Source organism: Rhinatrema bivittatum, chromosome 1 (assembly GCF_901001135.1).
Source record: "Rhinatrema bivittatum chromosome 1, aRhiBiv1.1, whole genome shotgun sequence".
Lineage (NCBI taxonomy): Eukaryota > Metazoa > Chordata > Amphibia > Gymnophiona > Rhinatrematidae > Rhinatrema > Rhinatrema bivittatum.
In genome coordinates, this window is record NC_042615.1 from 110,861,314 (window position 1) to 110,879,463 (window position 18,150).

The 18,150-nt window shown below is 41.2% G+C and overlaps 1 protein-coding gene across 4 annotated transcripts in view; it reads left to right on the forward strand.

Moving 5' to 3' along the window:
• The window catches only part of TENM3 (teneurin transmembrane protein 3), a 1,731,308-nt gene that overhangs the window by 1,377,331 nt on the left and 335,827 nt on the right, over positions 1 to 18,150 (forward strand). For 3 of the 4 annotated variants that reach the window (XM_029581140.1, XM_029581302.1, XM_029581368.1), the window contains 4 exons: positions 3,685 to 3,899; positions 14,648 to 14,858; positions 16,854 to 16,955; positions 17,131 to 17,325. In XM_029581140.1, the coding sequence (XP_029437000.1) occupies positions 3,685 to 3,899; positions 14,648 to 14,858; positions 16,854 to 16,955; positions 17,131 to 17,325 (723 nt within the window). The remainder of the gene's footprint in view (positions 1 to 3,684; positions 3,900 to 14,647; positions 14,859 to 16,853; positions 16,956 to 17,130; positions 17,326 to 18,150) is intronic. The other variant, XM_029581227.1, reaches the window with a different exon arrangement.

Consider the following 18,150-nt stretch of genomic DNA (forward strand, 5'->3'; position numbering starts at 1 on the left):
GAGACTGGTGAATAAAATGAGAAGCTTAGTACTGCCGAGGTGGTGGCCTGGATTGCAAACTGGTTGACGGACAGAAGACAATGTCTGATAGTAAATGGAACTCTCTCTGAAGAGAGAACGGTTTTAAGCGGTGTACCGCAAGGATCGGTGTTGGGACCGGTCCTGTTCAATATCTTTGTGAGCGACATTGCGGACGGGATAGAAGGTAAGATTTGTCTTTTTGCAGATGACACGAAGATCTGCAACAGAGTGGACACGCTGGAAGGAGTGGAGAGAATGAGATGGGATTTAAGGAAGCTGGAAGAGTGGTCGAAGATATGGCAACTGAGATTCAATTCCAAGAAGTGCAGACTCATGCATATGGGGAGTGGAAATCTGAATGAACTGTATTCGATGGGGGGGGGGGGGGGGGGGGGAAGGCTGATGTGCATGGAGCAGGAGAGAGACCTTGGAATGATAGTGTCTAAGGATCTGAAGTCGGCGAAGCAATGTGACAAGGCGATAGCTAAAGCCAGAAGAATGCTGGGCTGCATAGAGAGAGGAATATCGAGTAAGAAAAGGGAAGTGATTATCCCCTTGTACAGGTCCTTAGTGAGGCCTCACCTGGAGTACTGTGTTCAGTTCTGGAGACCATATCTCCAAAGAGACAGAGACAAGATGGAGGCTGTCCAGAGAAGGGTGACCAGAAAGGTGGATGGTCTTCATCAAATGACTTATGAGGAGAGATTGAAGAATCTAAATATGTACACCCTGGAGGAAAGGAGGAGCAGAGGTGATATGATACAGACTTTCAGATACTTGAAATGTTTTAATGATCCAAAGACAACGACAAACCTTTTCCGTCAGAAAAAAATCAGTAGAACCAGGGGTCACGATTTGAAACTCCAGGGAGGAAGACTCACAACCAATGTCAGGAAGTATTTCTTCACAAAGAGGGTGGTGGATGCCTGGAATGCCCTTCCGGAGGAAGTGGTGAAGACCAGAACTGTAAAGGACTTCAAAGGGGCGTGGGATAAACACTGTGGATCCATAAAGTCAAGAGCCGTCAATGAAGAGTGGGTGGCTCGCCAGAATGACGGCTACTGCCTGGAGATAATACCCTTATTCAATAAACATACACACAGTTAATGCGACTCCAACATTGGTCTAAGCTTCAACGGCAAGAGGAAATGTGGAAAAAAGAATTTGCATTCACAAAAAAGAAGGGAGTATCTTGCTTGTTACGGCAGTTACTACCCCAAACCAAATATGCCTGATACTTCACTTTCAATACATATCCAGCATAGCTCTCTGCTTCAACGGCAGGGGAGAAAGACTGATACTTCACACATATCCAACATAGCTCTCTGCTTCAACGGCAGGAGGAATGAAGAAAAGTGGTTCTATATACAGACAACAACCAATAAGGACTGAATTACATAGTCTGGGTAAGCGGATAGGCATGGGTGTAGCTTGCTTATTGCAGCGGTTACTACCCCTGACTAATTAAGCTAGATATTCACTTAGATGCAGTTTTAACACTGCTCTCGGCATTAGTGGTGGGGGTGGAAGGGAAATAGAACCAAAAGGTTACTAAGAGCCAAGACAAATAGAAGTATGAGACTAGATGGGCCGTTTGGTCTTCTTCTGCCGTCATTTCTGTGTTTCTATGTTAAGAGGTAAATTGTAAGACCCATATGCAGGTTCACATGTGCGCGCATTTGCCTGCTCGCATACATGGATGCAGCAATTTTATAACACTTGCGTATATATGCATATACATTCGCCTGTTATAAAATCAGCTATACGCGAATACATGTGCTTATGCATATAACCGCCTCAATTGCATAACGTGGGGGGATTTTAGTAGATAAGCTCTCCAACACAATAACCTGCGTCCCAGTTCATCCCAGTAAAGGTGAGGACTTCCTATACCCCCCAGCTAACTTGCCTCCCGTTTACCCCATTAGCCCCAACCCTTAAACTAGGCTAGTCAGTGGGGTTTTATTTTATTTTAATACTTACTAGGGATGTGCATTAGTTTTTGCCGAATTGGAAAATATCAACAAAAGTGTCCAATTCGGCATGGATCGGGGACCCAAAAAATGATCGGGTTTTCCCCGAAATTTTGGGGAAAAATCATTTTTCAGGTTAGATTGAGGGGGGAGGGGCACATTTATTTAAAAAAAAACCCCAACCCACCCCAACCCTTCAAATTTACTTAATTACAACCCTCCCCACCATCCCGATCCCCCCCCCCCAAGACTTACTGAATGCCCTGGTGGTCCAGCGCGGGTCCTGGGAGTGATCTTCCGCTTTCAGGCTGTTGGGCCTGCCAGGAATCAAAATGGTGCCGTGGCCCTTTGCCCTTACCATGTGACAGGGGCTACTGGTGCCATTGGTCGGCTCCTGTCACACGGAAGGAACAATGGACATCTAGCACCATCTTAGAAAATGGGCACCGGTAGCCCCTGTCATATAGTAAGGGCAAAGGGCCACCGGCGCCATTTTGATTAGTGGCAGCCGATGGCCCAAGAGGGATAGATCGCTCCCGGGACCACCAGGGCTTTTAGTAAGTCTTGAGGGCGGGATCAGGATGGTGGGGGGGGGGTTATAATTAAGTAAATTTGAAGGGTTGGGGTGGGTTGGTTTTTTTCGTAGACAATCGCTGGAAAAAAAAAAAACCGAGCCGCAGGAAAATGACATTTTTGACGAGGCGCCCAAACCGCAGCCCGACCCGAAAACCTAAAACGACGCACATCTCTAATACTTACACGCAGTTCATAGCAGAAGTAAAGTTATGCAGTAGCAGACCCCTGACCTCGCTTGTGCTCGTAAATACTTTCTCGCAGACTTCATGTTATGGACTCGGCCTGCTCATGTTCCGCCCAGACCCTACCATTCCTTGGCCCTTTTTGGAACTTTATGATTTGTGCAAGTACCGGGAGATACGTGTGTACTCGCGAGCTTTTTAAAATCCATACGGTGCGCGCCGAGCCAAGTCACGTGCATATCTCCCAGCTTTGGTGCACATAGGGCTTTTAAAATGGAGCAGTAAAGCAATAGTGGGCATCTTAGTGTACACATTCAGGCTATAATGAATACGGCACTATTTATCACACACACACTAAACCAGCTTAGCTTGCACACTTTTAGCGACTTCTAGTGAATTGATGCCTGTTTATGTATGCATATTCTTTCATAGAAAATGTATTTGCTAAATTATAATATTGATTTGCCTAATAACTCTGTCAAAATTTGCTTCAAAAAAGTTGTGTAGTTCTTCAATTAATTTAAAATTATCCACTCCAGCAATACATGTTGAACTATTAGTAAACAAAGTAAAATTAATCTTTCTTAAGAAACAATAGAACATGCACTTTGCAAGTTAATTGTTCCTGATCAAGTGTGTGTGTGTGTGTGTGTGTGTGTGCATGAAAACAGTTTCTAATACAGTCTCCTCCTTCAGGATAGTCCTAAGATTTGTTATTTAAAAGCTGTCTAAGCTACAGTAGATGTTTGTCTTTTTTTTTTCCAATTATCATCAGCATGTTCTGTGAGATCTTTAACATGTAAAGGAAAATTTCAGTTTTCTATTTTGATTGAAGTAAGCTTGTTTAAATACTCTCATGTTACTCGACTGAGGCCTCATATGAATCATGGTATTTGACTTTGAGTCTTTTTTTTAATTCTTATTCTTCCTAGGAAAATTTGGTGGCTTTTTACAAGAAAACAACACTATAGATTCTGGGGAGTTTGATATAGGTCGAAGAGCAATACAAGAGGTTCCCCCTGGGGTCTTCTGGAGATCACAACTCTTCATTGATCAGCCACAGTTTCTAAAATTCAATATCTCCCTTCAGAAAGATGCATTGATTGGAGTATACGGCCGAAAAGGCTTGCCGCCTTCGCATACCCAGGTAGAAATTCCTTTCATTATAAACATGATTTCATATTTGAAATGTGCCAGTTTCCATTTGTTTTACTTTAAACAGACCATTTTGCTATTGATCTAACAGCATATAAACAATATGCGCAGTCATTATAAATATAGAGTGCAGTTAACTGGTATTCTTGGGAGATTTCAAGTCTGCAAAATCAGCAAGCTTGTTTGCATTATGATCAATTATGGTGGTGTCATCACATAATGGGATTGATTTATACTTAACAAATGGTATCTTGTTATTCTTTAATTAAATGTTGGTGATATAGGCACATAATTATATGCAACTCTTTTGCTTTTGATCCAGCAGTTTCTTTGTGCACTTTTGTGCTTCCAGTTCAATTGAGGCTAGCAACTACTGAGCTTATAGTACTTTTGCCTTCAGTGATAACTACCTTAGGGATTTTTCTCCCATTATTTTAACTCCAATGCCACTGCAGCCCAGCCATTGCAGTGACCATGTTCGCGAGGGTCCACAGACCCTGACTTTCTCCAGTGCAAATCACTCTGTGCACTTTAAGTCTGGCCACTAGGTGTCTCCATTGTGAGATTGCCCAGAATCCCTTTTCTCAGGGCCTGAATAAGCTGCCTCTAAATACCATAGCCCCAGCTGATTTGCAGAGTAGAATTAAACCCAGATCACATGCATGACAGCACCCAGCACTGCCACGGAGCTCTTTGGCTGTCCCTTTTATGAAACTTTAATGAAAATGTTATAATTTAGTGTAATGAAATGTACAGTACATAAATATATAGCAGATGCGATGGTGTGGAATTTACCCAGCACCACTCAGTACTGCAAAAAGTTATCAAACTCTACTACTCTTGGTTTCTGTAAAACCTAAATCTCTGCTGTAACATGCTGGAAAAGCATGTGAAAAATAAACTGTGATGAAGATGAACACAAATCTCTTAGAGTTTCTTTATGCGTTCTCTAACAATATGATACTGTATTCTATTTTTCTAGCCAAAGAACTAGAGACTGGAATTTTTTCAAGCGTAGTTAGTATAAATAAATTAAAAACTGAGTTGCCACCAACTTAACCTTCTTTCCTTTTTTTTTTCTCTGGCTACTAATTTTCCTCCTCTTATTACATAGTGAATGCTGGCAGAAAGAGACAGAAGTGGGCCATCCCATCTGCCCAGCAAGGTTTTTAGAGTTGTAACTGCTGCTCTATGCAGGTTACATCCATGCTTTTTCTTGAGGGTTATAACATATTACTTCTTCCTTTTTCTGAACTTGAGAATTGTTATATAATTTTCTTAACTGCTTACAGTATATACAGTTGTGCTCATAGGTTTACATACTCCTAACAGAATTTGTAAGATGTGTAACATTTTAAGAAAACATGAGTGATCAGACAGAACACTTTGTTATTTTTAATGTGTTTCAAATTAAACTATTATGCATCACAGAATAGCACAATCATTAAACAAACCATAGCAATAAGGGAAATTATAAAATGGTCCTGTTCAAAAGTTTGCATACCCTTAGTTCTGAACATTGAGGGCGATATTCAGAAGCTATTTAGAAGGATAACTGAAAAGTTATCTGTCTAAATGGCAAAGTGGCGATATTCATCACCATATTTAGCCGCATAAGTCGGAGGTGTTCCAGTGGCGGGTGGGAGGTGTTTAGATAGATATAGAGATAGATATATCATATATCATGAACATCTCTTCTCTGAAATATATGTGCAGTACGTTATTACTTATTGGAATTTCATCCATATCATCATTAAACTGGGTAGGGGTAGAAAGCTGCATATGAGTGTCTAAGCACAGATATTTGTGAATTTGATGAAGAAGTATAGGCTTTCTTCAGATACAGGAAATCTTGAATAAATGGGGCAGGAATAATTGACAATTGCTGTCCATTCAAGACCAATCAATGCTAGGCTGGTAGTCTTTTGTGACACTTTCTAAAAATGTCAGTTTAATTGCAACAAGAGGATCAATGTGTTTATTTAAAGAGACTTTAAGAAATAACAAAGGACTTTGATGGCTTAAAGCAAAACTAAATGAGGGGGAACAAAGTAATTAATTCATCTTCATTAGAAAAAAATGAGTGTTTTTCCATTGGCATGTAAAAGCTGTTTATTTCCCAATCTTTTCATGAAAAAAGACATCAAGAGTACCAGTCACTTAATAAAATACATTCTTATGTGCTTCAGTTGTAAAACCCTTAATGATAATGTGATTGTTAACACTTCATCTAGTTTATGCAACTGTTTAAGAAATAGCAGTCCCTTATTTCCTAAATTATAAATGTGTTTAATTTGGACTTATCTATTAGACATGATTCTACACTGATGAGCCAGCATAGCAAAATGTTTCTTATCAAAGCTTTAAAAATTAAAATTGTATAATGCATCTGGAATGTTAATTACATACTTAAGGCCTGATTCAAACAATTATGGTTGACCCATTTCTCTAACCTAGTTGGAATCAGTACATCAAATTGGTAGATTGACTTTGTTCAGTAAGTATCTCCCTTCTTTGTGAGAGATACCTGTCAGCCATCATTGTTTGTATCATAGTTTATTTCTAGGAGAGGAGAAGAAAATGCTGACAAAAACTAAACTGGAAACCCAACAAAGCTGGACTTTGCATGCAGTACAACTCCAGAGAAAAAGAAATGCATTTCCTCCTGTACTTTGCAAAATGCAAAGATATCAAACACATTTCCCAAAACTGGCAGAGAAAATCTGAGACATCCAGAGAAAGAATACATAGGAAAAACTCTGTAGAATCCTCAGGGAAATGGGAGAAACAGCAGCTATAATAGCAAAATATGTTGTAATTTCTCACCAGGTCAGAAATGTAATTTGACTATAAACAGCAATGACCAGCTCCAAAACATAGGCATTTTCCTTTCTGTACTCTGTTTTATTCTTGTCATTGTGCATTTTCTCCTTTATTTTAATGAATTTACTTATTACTTTGGTAACATGTTCAAATAATCTGTCAAGGGATCAGGCAGACTCCCAGCAGGAATAGGGCCAGACTCTGGGGCAAGGCCGGACTGGGTCTGCTGCCTGTTGGAGTGGAAGAATAGACTATTGGTTAGAGCAGCAGACTATGAACCAGGGAAAAGGGGTGGGCCATGGGCATTCCAGGGCGGAGCCAACACGCACATTCCTCCTTATTTTAAAACTGAAAAACGCAGTGCAAGTGGGCTAAATATCCATGTAACTTTACTGCTGCTCCTGGTGAGGAGCAAGTCTGAATATCTCAAGTTTTAGGGGTTATAGGTAAGGGTGAGGGGTCCAACTCAATTGAGTGGCTTGCACAATGAAGAACCAGAGGGGTCTTAAAGACCTCGATATTAACTGGACAAACCAGTGGACTAATTGGAAAACTGGGAATGTGCATCAGCATGTTTTAAAATCTGCTTACATATATGCATGAAAACTGACAAAATCCTAGGGAAGACACAGGCACTAACTTTGCTCGAGTAACCTCTTAAAATTAGGAGCATACTTACGCACGGTTTATGTATTTTAAAACATACGCATGCATGATTTAAAATTCTTGTGTATCTTCACTCACACGCCGATACACACATGGATGCATGTGTGCTCATTTTAAAATCACTGTCTTAGATTGTATATCCTCTAGGGATAGGAAAATACCTACAGTGATTGAATGTAATCTACTTTGAAGTGCTGAAAAGCAGAATTTAAAAAAGGTTCCTTGCTATACCAGCTACTTCACAGGTTGAGCCCTGGTGAATGTCAGGACTTAGCTGGAACATGGCTGGCTGGGTTCTGGAGACAGTCTGGTACTGAGAGCAGGCAAGACCCGGATACAGGTAGACACAGAGACAAAGCTTGGAACAGGAGACAGTGCTGAGACAGAAGACAGGCAAACAAGGACTTGAAGTGAGAGCAAGGTTTGGACTGTAAAGAGGAGCTGGACAGGACAAGACTAGACTGAGACTGGACACGGACAGGACTACAACAAGTAACATTAAACAAGAAGGCCCAAATAGGGTACAAGACTGGACTAGGTGACCCTAGAAGACCCAAAGGCTGCAAGTCAAGACAGCAAGGCCTGGAAGGCCACAGAGCAAGGCAGGAAGGCCATAAAAGCCACAAGGCAAGACAGAAGCCAAGAAGACCACAAAGCAGGATGGCTAGATCAAGTAGCTGAGGTGAGTTGATGAAGAGGCAAGGAGGGAATGGACAAGCTGGACTAAGTAAGGCTGGAGATGCCACCACATGAGATCAGTGAGAAGGTGGCTAGAGTGGCTGTGAGGGAGGCTCGCTGATGATCTCTTCTGCTGTGTGGGGGGTCTGTGTAGTAGGCAGACTGTGACAGTACCCCCTTTAAGATCCCCTTCTCCTGGGTCCCATTTGCCATGGGTGCTGTGGCCAGTAGTTACTGGGTTTCCTGGAGTCACAGGCAGCATAGTCTAGGTCCTGAATGAAGAAAAGGCTGCTTGGAACTAAAGTGCTAGACAGAATCTCTCTGGGGCCTAGGTGCTGACTCAAAGTTTTGCTGGCAGGGTGTCTTGAATGCTGAACTCCTGGGCCAGAATCTCTCTGGTGCTGGGTTGCTTGGCCAGAGTCTTTCTGGTGCTAGTTACTGGGCCAGAATGTCTCTGGTTCTGGGTTGTAGGAGTGGGCTCCTCCTAGACCAGAATTTAGGAGTGGGTCCTCCTGGAGCAAAGCTTTAAGAGCAGGCTCCTCCCGGAGTATATCGGGTGGACCTGGCTCCTCTTGGAGGGGAACAGATAGACCGTATCAGGTTGACCTGGTTCCTCCTGGAGTGGAGCCACTGGACTGGAGTCCCTCTGGAGAGGTTTTATTGGATGGGAGTTCCTCAGAAGTGGATCTGCTAAAGTGTGACCCATCTGGAGTGGTGCCACTGGACTGGAGTCCCTCTGGAGTGGACTTATTACAGGGATTAACTTGTCTGGCTGTAGAGAATAAAGCAGGAAGAACTGTAGTCAGAGAAATTGCAGGTCTTAACAGTGACCAGAAGAAGGTAACTGGGGTCATTGTAGAAGGTGCAGGCAGGGCTGAAGCCAAGGTCTTCAAAACAATTGTTGAAGCCACCTGAACTAGATTCTGAGGAACTGGACTGGAATCAACTTCAGAGCCTGGTTTGATCACGATGTATCCTTAGAGAGCAGCTGTAGGGAATACACATGCTACCTTCCTTAGAGATAGAGCAGACCTCATTAAGGATATGTTGCCAAAAGCTTATTGAGTCTGAGTTCCAGAGACCAATTTAATGGCGTCTGTCTGCTTCAGTAATCCTGCAGTCTGACAAAAAGGCACCAGAGCAGGATTTCTTTGTGCAGGTATTTGTTGCAGATTATTTCTGCTGGTCTTAATTGTGCTTGAATGTGCTGAAGTTTTCAGAGAAGCTGGGAACTTCCTCAGAGGATTTCATGCTGGTAGATACGGTGTTTGGAGCTTGGAAGCAGGAAAAAAAACAGGATTTAAAACGTTTTTCACTGGCTTACCAGGCTTTCCAAACAGGCATAAAGCCCTGGTCCCACTCCGGAAGGGTCTGTATGGCCTCTTCATTCTGTCCTGATTCAGGCAGGCTGGGATGGGATTTCACCCAGCAGGAGTAGGGCCAGACTCTGAGGCAAAGCCAGTCTGTGTCTTCAGCATATACCAGTCACCTTCTCAACAAATTGAGCCCTTGAGTTCTGATGGATGGCAGGACCTAACTGGAACACTGCATTGGCTAGCAGGTTGAACAAGTCACAGACTGGTTGCTGGAGACAGACTGGTACTGAGGGCAGGCAAGACTGGATACAGACAGGAGCTGGACAGAGGCAGGGCTGGAGCTGGAGACAAGGCCTGAAACAGGAGACAATGCTGGGACTGAAGACTGGCAGGGACTGGATAGGACAGGAACAAGGACTAGACTGGACAAGTGCAGACTTGAACAAGCAACAATAAACAAGAAGGCTGGGCTTTGCGAACCTAGAAGGCCTGAAGGCCAAAAGACAGGGCATGGAAGCCCAGGAGGCTACAAATCAAGGCAAGAAGGCTTGGAAGGCTGCAGAGTGAGACATGGAGGCCTGGAAAGCCACTGAGTGAGATAGGAAGGTCAGGAAGGCCACAAGGCAAGAAAGCAAGGCAAGGATGGCCAGATCAAGGAGCCGAAATGACCCAATGAAGGGGCAAGAATGGAATGTACAGGCTACATTAAGTAAGGCTAGAGGTGCTGCCTCATGGGATCAGTGAGAAGGTGGCAAGAGCAGCTGTGAGGAAGGCTAACTGATGACCTTTGCTGGCAGGGGGTGGGGTGAGGGAGCTGTATAGGAGATAGAATCATGACAGTATCTTATCAATAAAGTTTCCTGATTCTGAATCTGAAATCATCAAAATGAGTATAAATAGGTTTATACTTTATATGATAACCTTCCACTCTCAAATTAAACTGTAAATTCTACTGTTACTGTTTATCACCTTTGATTTTCTCACAACTTTGTAGCCTGGTTTAACTATATTCCAGTCATGGTTTTCTGTGTACCAGGTCTCAGTGACAGCCACTATAACTAAATCAGTTTCGTCCATGATTGTCTCTATATATGGGATTGTATTTCCCATACTCTGAAAATTAATGAAAATGGCTTTCCAATTATTGCCCTTTTATCCAATTTCTCCTATTTTTACATGAGCATTTAATGCTTTACTTACCTTAGCGTTTTGTTCACCCATCCCTGATGATTCTAGTTTTAAGTTTGTTCTCTCTTCCACTGCTGTTTGAGGGAGGTGACAAAATAGATGAAGTGGAATAGGCTGAAATCAAATATGAAAAAAACAGAAATATATATTGAGTGTGGGATCCCATCCTCCTCTGAAAGATTTTCCACCGCTGACTTTTTAAAAATATTTCTTTTTTATCACAATCTGAAGTTAAGAATTTGGTGAAATGAAAAGGTATAATCTGCAACTTGTTTATTTCACAAATTTAATAGATTTGTAACTAGCTTTCCAATGTTATGTCCCCTTCATCAGGTTAATGCAAAATGATTTTACCTGAATAAACAAGTAAATTACTGGATAGATAACAGTAGGGCTTACCAAATCTGTTCCAGTGGCCCACTGTCAGCCAGACTATGCCGGAAACAAATATGAATCTCTAATACATGTAAACGTGTTTGTTCACCTTTACTTCTACAAAGAAATTCAAGGAATAGTGATGAGAAATTTTGGTTAGTGCAGGAGCCAGATCTTATTCTGAATCAAAAATAGAATGGAAAGCATTGTTTTTCAGTTGATTGGTTCTATGTTTTAGAGCCTCACACCAATGGCATAGCCACAGGTGGGTCTTACAGGCCTCTGCCTCCTCACTTTTTGCTCAGGCCCTCACTTCTAGCAGCAAGGTCATGTCCCTTCTGAGGAGGGCATTGGAATCACTGCCAGTCCATAATCCCCCAATCCTGTGAAGGGGATATCTTAATGCCAGGCTAGACATGTAATGGTTTAAGGCCATAAACGTCTTTGTTTACTTTTGGTAGGTAATTATCCCCATTCTCTCAGTCCCTTAAAAGTTCAGGAATGCCTGGGCTAGGTGAAAGCCTGTTTACATAATTGTTCTCCAGTATGAGAAATTATCCTTGTATGACATTAGCAGCATTAACCACAGAGAGAGAGAGAAATAGGGCAGAGAGATGGTGAAAAAGACAGGAGATACTGAATGTTGCCACTGCTGTGAAGACCCACATAGGATATTATAAGGGGTATGGATGGGGTGAGGGTAATACAGGGATCATTTTTTTCCACTGATTTTCTCCTGTTTTTGTTTATTATAATCAGTATTGATACATTTCCATGGAAAATAAAAACTGAAAACTAAAGCCTAGATTCATCAAAACACAATGTTCATTCACAGGAGGCATCCCACTATCACAGGGTGGTGTCGCTGTAATAGTGGGGTCCCTCACCCCAAAACATTTCGCGGCTTGATGATGCATTCTTTTGTCTCACAGCCAAATACCGGGACACAAAAGTCCATGGTGATGGCGGCTCCAATCTCATGGGATTCCATTATCTTAAAGGGCCACTGGCTGACCAAAAACAAATCTGCAGCCAACGGGTGGTTGAGCGGGGGTCATTGCTTTACCCCCATTTCAACCCAGGGCCACCGGTCGAGGCAGCCCCGTCTCCACAAGAAATTAAAAAAAAAAAAAAGTTTAAAATATGCATGTGGCAATGGCGGTGGCCCCCCTGATAGAGGCAGCCCCCCCCCGGCACCTGGTGTTCAAGTCCCCTCCATCCCCGGACTGAGTTCAATTCCCAGATCTTACCCCAGTCGCACGCCTGGGGCAAGGTGAGGTCGGCACCATTTCGGAAAATGGTGCTGACTGGGATGGGTGTGAGGGTGCATCTATCCCTGACGTGGGATCAATGCTAAGGTAAGGGGGTCTCTGGGGGAGGCTGGGTGGCTGCCTCCATCGAGGGAGGACTGGGAAGGGGAATGATTTGTCTGCCGGGAGGGCTGCCTCTTTCAGGGGGCAGGGGAGTGGGGATTACTCTATTGGGGTTGCTGGGGAGGCTGGGGGGGGGGGGTTGCCTCTATTGGAGGCAAGGGGAGGAGGATTTTCACATCGGGGGCCAGGGCAGGGGGGAGGAGGATTCCTATTTGGGGGGCAGGGGGAGGAGGGATTTGCATGTTGTAGTTGGGGGGAGGGGGATTCCTATTTGGGGGACTGGAGGAGGAAGGATTTGCATGCCTAGGTGGCTGCCACCGCCACATGCATACTTTACACTTTGTTTTATTTTGGGGGAGTCAGGGCTGCCTCAACCGACGGCCCTGGTTTGAAACAGGGGTCAAACATGACCTCCATTCAACCTCCCTGTTTGGCCGCAGTTTTGTTTTTTTCCTTGCCGCATTAAATATGTGGCGGGAGCCTCGGGATCCACGTTAGGGTCCTTGGCTTCCCGCTGCACATCTAACGTATACCATGGAGGTTTTGTTATTTTATCGCTGCTGACCACCTACTTGGTCAGCCACGATGAAATATTTGCATCAGATTGCCTGTTAATGACCTTATTTGCATGTGTTTGCATTATTCATGCATGCAAATTTCATGCAAAGAAGGCCATTGTAATAGGAAAGGGCATCTGAGAGGGGACATGCAAAATATCACATATATCATGCAATATACACGATATAATGTGCGTTAGAGCCTATTATCTTGCCATAAGGACTTAATGCAGTTTGAAGAATTATCCAGTAATGTTTCTAAGTGTGCTGAAACTGAGAATGAAAAGTGGAAGGGTTACATGCTCAAAATGTACATTATTAAAGCAAGGGACAAAACTTTTTTAGGACTATGGATTGCTGCCATTTTCCATCAGCTGCTGGGGTTTCTGTGGTGCAAGATCTCTGCCCATGTGTGCAAAATACCAGTCACACCAGGCTTACTTTAATCTAAAATGATTCGCTAATCCTTGAGAACATTTAGCACACATGGTTTTTAGGGTAGCCAACAAAATGTAAATGAATCTAGTTTCTAGACCAAATATATCTAATATTTATTTTGTATGCTCTTAAAAACAAACACATGGGGGGGGGGGGGTCTTCAGAGCCAGATTTGGTCTTGTTGTGACTTGTGCTTAACCGATAGAATATTCTTCAGTGCCCGTGAAGATGGATAATATCCTTAACTCACACTTAAAATATTGCTGTCTGTTGTGGAAAGAATTTAGAGAAATGTTCCAGAAAAAGAAATGTTTGGCTCCTCTTCTGCATTTGAGGAAGATGAGAGCACTGTTTAGTGAAAAAAAGTAACATAACTCTGTGATCAAGACATTTTAAAAATTGCATTAGGCAGAGTTTCTGTAAAAGAGTCAGCGTCTGTCTTCAGCTGTTGCATATGCACTTCTGGACACTAACTGTAGCCTTGCTAATCAACCCACTTTGTTGGATTGCATCTGTGTATCGTGGAATTTGATGATCACTCATGTTTACTGGTAAATCAAGCTATGCTTATTGTTAAAATTATGAATTAATGATTGCTAGATTAGACTCTTGACTCCCATCTAGATAGGATGGAAAAATATCATGAAGCCAATTTTCAGTTTTGTTCTGAAATAAATGTTTTTAAATGATATTTTATGTAGAGAAACTTGTCTTGATTTAGACCTCAAGATGTTAAACCAGTGATTCACCCAATCTTAACAATGGACTTTGACCCATGCAGCAATTTAACAGTTGGCCTTTAACTTAGGGGGACTTTGTCTAAAACCCCATCTCCTATTCATTTAAATGTAAACTATCCGTGAAAAATTACATTTCCGCAATAGTTAACTTCATACAAGGTATGTGTGCAATATAGAATGCAAGAGAAACCTTTGATTCAATGAGCATGGAAACAGAATGACATTTAATGTAGGAGACAGTGATCCTAAAGTTAATGGTTAGAAAACCTGTGCTATAAAGCTTAATGCTTACCCAAAGTATAGTAAAGAAGGCATTAACTTCCAGATGCTTTGGATGTCATTGTTTGGGGGTGGGGAAGGGGTTCCCCATCTCCCATACCAACAGCTGCTTTTACAGCTATTAATTATAAGAACAAGTAGATAATGTAATCAAATGTTGCACACCATTTCTTTTTAGCTCATGCTTTATTTAAAATAAAATGCTGACTCAGTATTTTTAAAAAATAAAACTGAATAATTCATAAAAGAAATGCATATTATTATATGAAACATGTTTATTGAAAATGTATAACTTTGCCATTTGCAGTATGACTTTGTGGAACTTCTGGATGGCAGTAGACTGATTGCAAGAAAAAAACGGGACTTGCTTGAGTCTGAGAGAGCAGGAAAACAGACCAGATCAGTCAGTCTCCATGAGGCTGGATTTATTCAATATTTGGCCTCTGGAATTTGGCATCTTGCGTTTTATAATGATGGGAAAAATCCCGAGCAGGTGTCTTTTAATACTATAATTATAGGTAAGTCTAGTCTTCTATTTTTTTTTTAAAGGGAAAAGTGCAAAATGACCGATTCTAGGATGATTTTCAGTTCTGAAATATTAAAGAATTTGAGCTATTGTCACAGTTTTGGAGTTTGTCATATGTCAAAATAGAAAAGCATAACAATATTCATTTTAAATGATTTTTTGCTCTTATTAACATCTATGTTGTTGGGAAAGGGAACCCCCATTAGCTTTGTGATCATCATTAATTGTATTATTGTAGTGAAGTAAACATATTAACTTAGGCCTGGATTCACCATTCTATCGCAGAATGGTGAATCCAGCAAAAACACGGGGCGGGGAGGCGAAGGGGGTGATGGGCCTGCGAAAGCTGGCAACCATCGCACCACCACTGTTTTCGCTGCCGGCTTTTGCACCCAATAGCGCCACCTTTCACGGTGGCGCTATTGGGCACGCTACTGGCGACGATAACGTGGCTTACCTTATCACCGCCAGTGAAGACACCACCGAGTCCGCCTCCTCGCCGCCACGACTCCTCCCCTTTCCGCCCCGACTCCGCTCCCCATTTGCTATTGCACGCGAAAAGGGACTTTTTGCGCGCGATAGAGGCTTATCGCACACGATAAGCGTTACAAAATGACCCCCTTAGACAGCTCTATATAAACATCACATAAATGTACAGGTCAGTACTATAGAAAATAAAATTGTAATAAACTGAGAAAATAGTTATAAGAGCCGTTGTATGGATTCAAAGCTGAATAAACAGTCAGTGAGTATTTTTAAAGATAACGCTTGTTCTTTTTTTTTATCAGTATTTTTCTGTTTACCACCAAATTACAATTCCCCCAAAAGAAATGAAGAGTTACATATATGATAGTGTGATTGTTTCATATCTGAAAAATCAGTGTAAAAATTGTCACCAACAATATGTCAAATTCTTGTACATTCCTAATGAAAGAAATCTATCTTTAAATTGTCATCAAGGAAAAGAAAATATATGCAACACGCAGCAGAATATAGGTGCACTCAGCGAGAGCCACATAATGAGCACTATCTACTACTGCTACTACAACTACCTAGCATTTCTATAGCACTTTTCAATGTATGCAGTGCTGTACAAACAACACATAAGACACAGTCCCTGCTCAATAGTGCTTGCAGTCTAATCAAGACAAACACAGGTCAAGAGGCAGTGGTTAAAATTAGTTAATGAGGCTGAAGACAGACCATCAAGATTTAAAAGAAGCCTCAAAAAGGTGGGATTTTAGATGGGCTTTAAACAATGCAATGCATGCGCACCAACTCAGGAAATCTATTCCAAGCAGATTGTACAGCCAGGTGGAAAACACACGTCGGGAACTACAGTTATCAAGAGAAACCCTTTCACAAAAATGTTGTGGCCCTCAACTAAAAAATTATTGAAATGAATAATTGTGCCCATGTTCTAGTGAGTACAGTGTGTGTTTTCTTATTTTGATCATCATTAGCCTTTTATTGTGGTTAGAAATTTTAATATGCCCAAAGATATGCCCAAAGATTCTTCCATTACTATTTTGTAATTATCAAGATTGCATAAGTCCTTTTTGAACTTGTCATTATAGAAGTTAGAATGATAATATTGACTTGTACCTGAAAGCCGTAAATGTTTAAAGTTTGTACTGTATGTAGTGGAGACATGTGGCACAACCACTTTTCTTTAGAGGTTACCACAGTCAAGAATGAGAGATAAATATAGGGTTAGTTATAGTGTTTTTTGTATGATTAATTAATTGCCAATAAAAATTTAATTATGTTGATGCCAATTGATTATTGTGAGCAACTGTAGGTGACTGTCATTTTTTAATGTCCTGATACTATTTATTTCCTACAAATTACTGAAGTAGCCTGTCAGATATGTTACTACAGTAGTACTGTCGGTCATCATGCAATTGATTTCAAACAACATAAGTTATATATTCTTGTAACCACTATAAATGTGCTTCATATTAATTCTCCTTACACTTTTCTTCAGAGTCTGTGGTTGAATGTCCCCGAAATTGCCATGGAAATGGAGAATGTGTTTCTGGATCATGCCATTGTTTTCCTGGATTCCTGGGCCCTGATTGTTCAAGAGGTATATGAATTAAGTTTCTTTCTCTAGTAAACAGATGCAAATTACAGAAGTACAAAATGATATTGTTTTGAGAAAATGACAACAAGCATTCAGTTTGCTACATTGATATTTCTCCTATTCTAAAACTTGATTAGAAAGATTATTGTTAATTTTTCTGCTTTGTCTTATTTCACAGCAGCCTGCCCGGTATTATGCAGTGGAAACGGGCAATATTCCAAAGGACGCTGTCTTTGCTTCAGTGGCTGGAAGGGTACGGAGTGTGATGTGCCTACTACCCAGTGTATTGACCCCCAGTGTGGGGGCCGGGGGATCTGTATCATGGGATCCTGTGCTTGCAATTCTGGCCACAAAGGAGAAAACTGTGAAGAAGGTAAATATGGAAAGCAATAGGTTAAAAATGGCTTTTAGTTAACTTATTTGTATTATAGAAAATATTGAACATGTTTACATATTGATATCTATAAAGTGGTAACACTTATTGTGCAGCTCAAAATAAATTATGAAAAAATTAAATACATAGGATGGGAGAATTATTAGTACAGAAAAGCATATATAAGCTCATATTTCAAAATTCCAAAGTTGTAACTGTTCTTCCTTTTTAAATAGTGCTGTAATAAAACAAAAAAGCATAACAAATTAATGCAAAGACTGCCCATTTATTCATCTCATAAAGGGGAAGTTTGTTTTAGAAAGGTTAGGACTTTTACATTATGAAGACACTTCTCAAAGGAATTTCACAAGACCTTTATTTTTAGCTGGATTAAAAAGTAACATTGTGGGGTGGGGTTGTTTAGGTGGGAGGAGTAAACAGCAAACCTATGAGCACCATTGCCTCATTACATTGCAATGGGTGCACCTATTCACTTTGGGGGTAATTTTCAAAGGAGTTACGTGCATAAATGTAACTACTATTGTAGCAATTTTCAAAAGCCATTTACTCACGTAAAGTGCACTTATGCAAATAAATCCTATGGACGATTCAATGGCATATATTGTAGCAATTTTCAAAAGCCCATTTACTCGAGTAAAGTGCATTTACATGCGTAAAACCCAGTTTTACGCATGTAAATGCTTTTTAAAATCAGACCCTTTGTTTTAGTTTGAAAAAACAGGGTCTGTGGATTCAAAAACGTACCTGTGAACTTTGCAACAATGTGGGCTGTTGAAGATTCCTTAAATGCTTTGAGTACTCTTT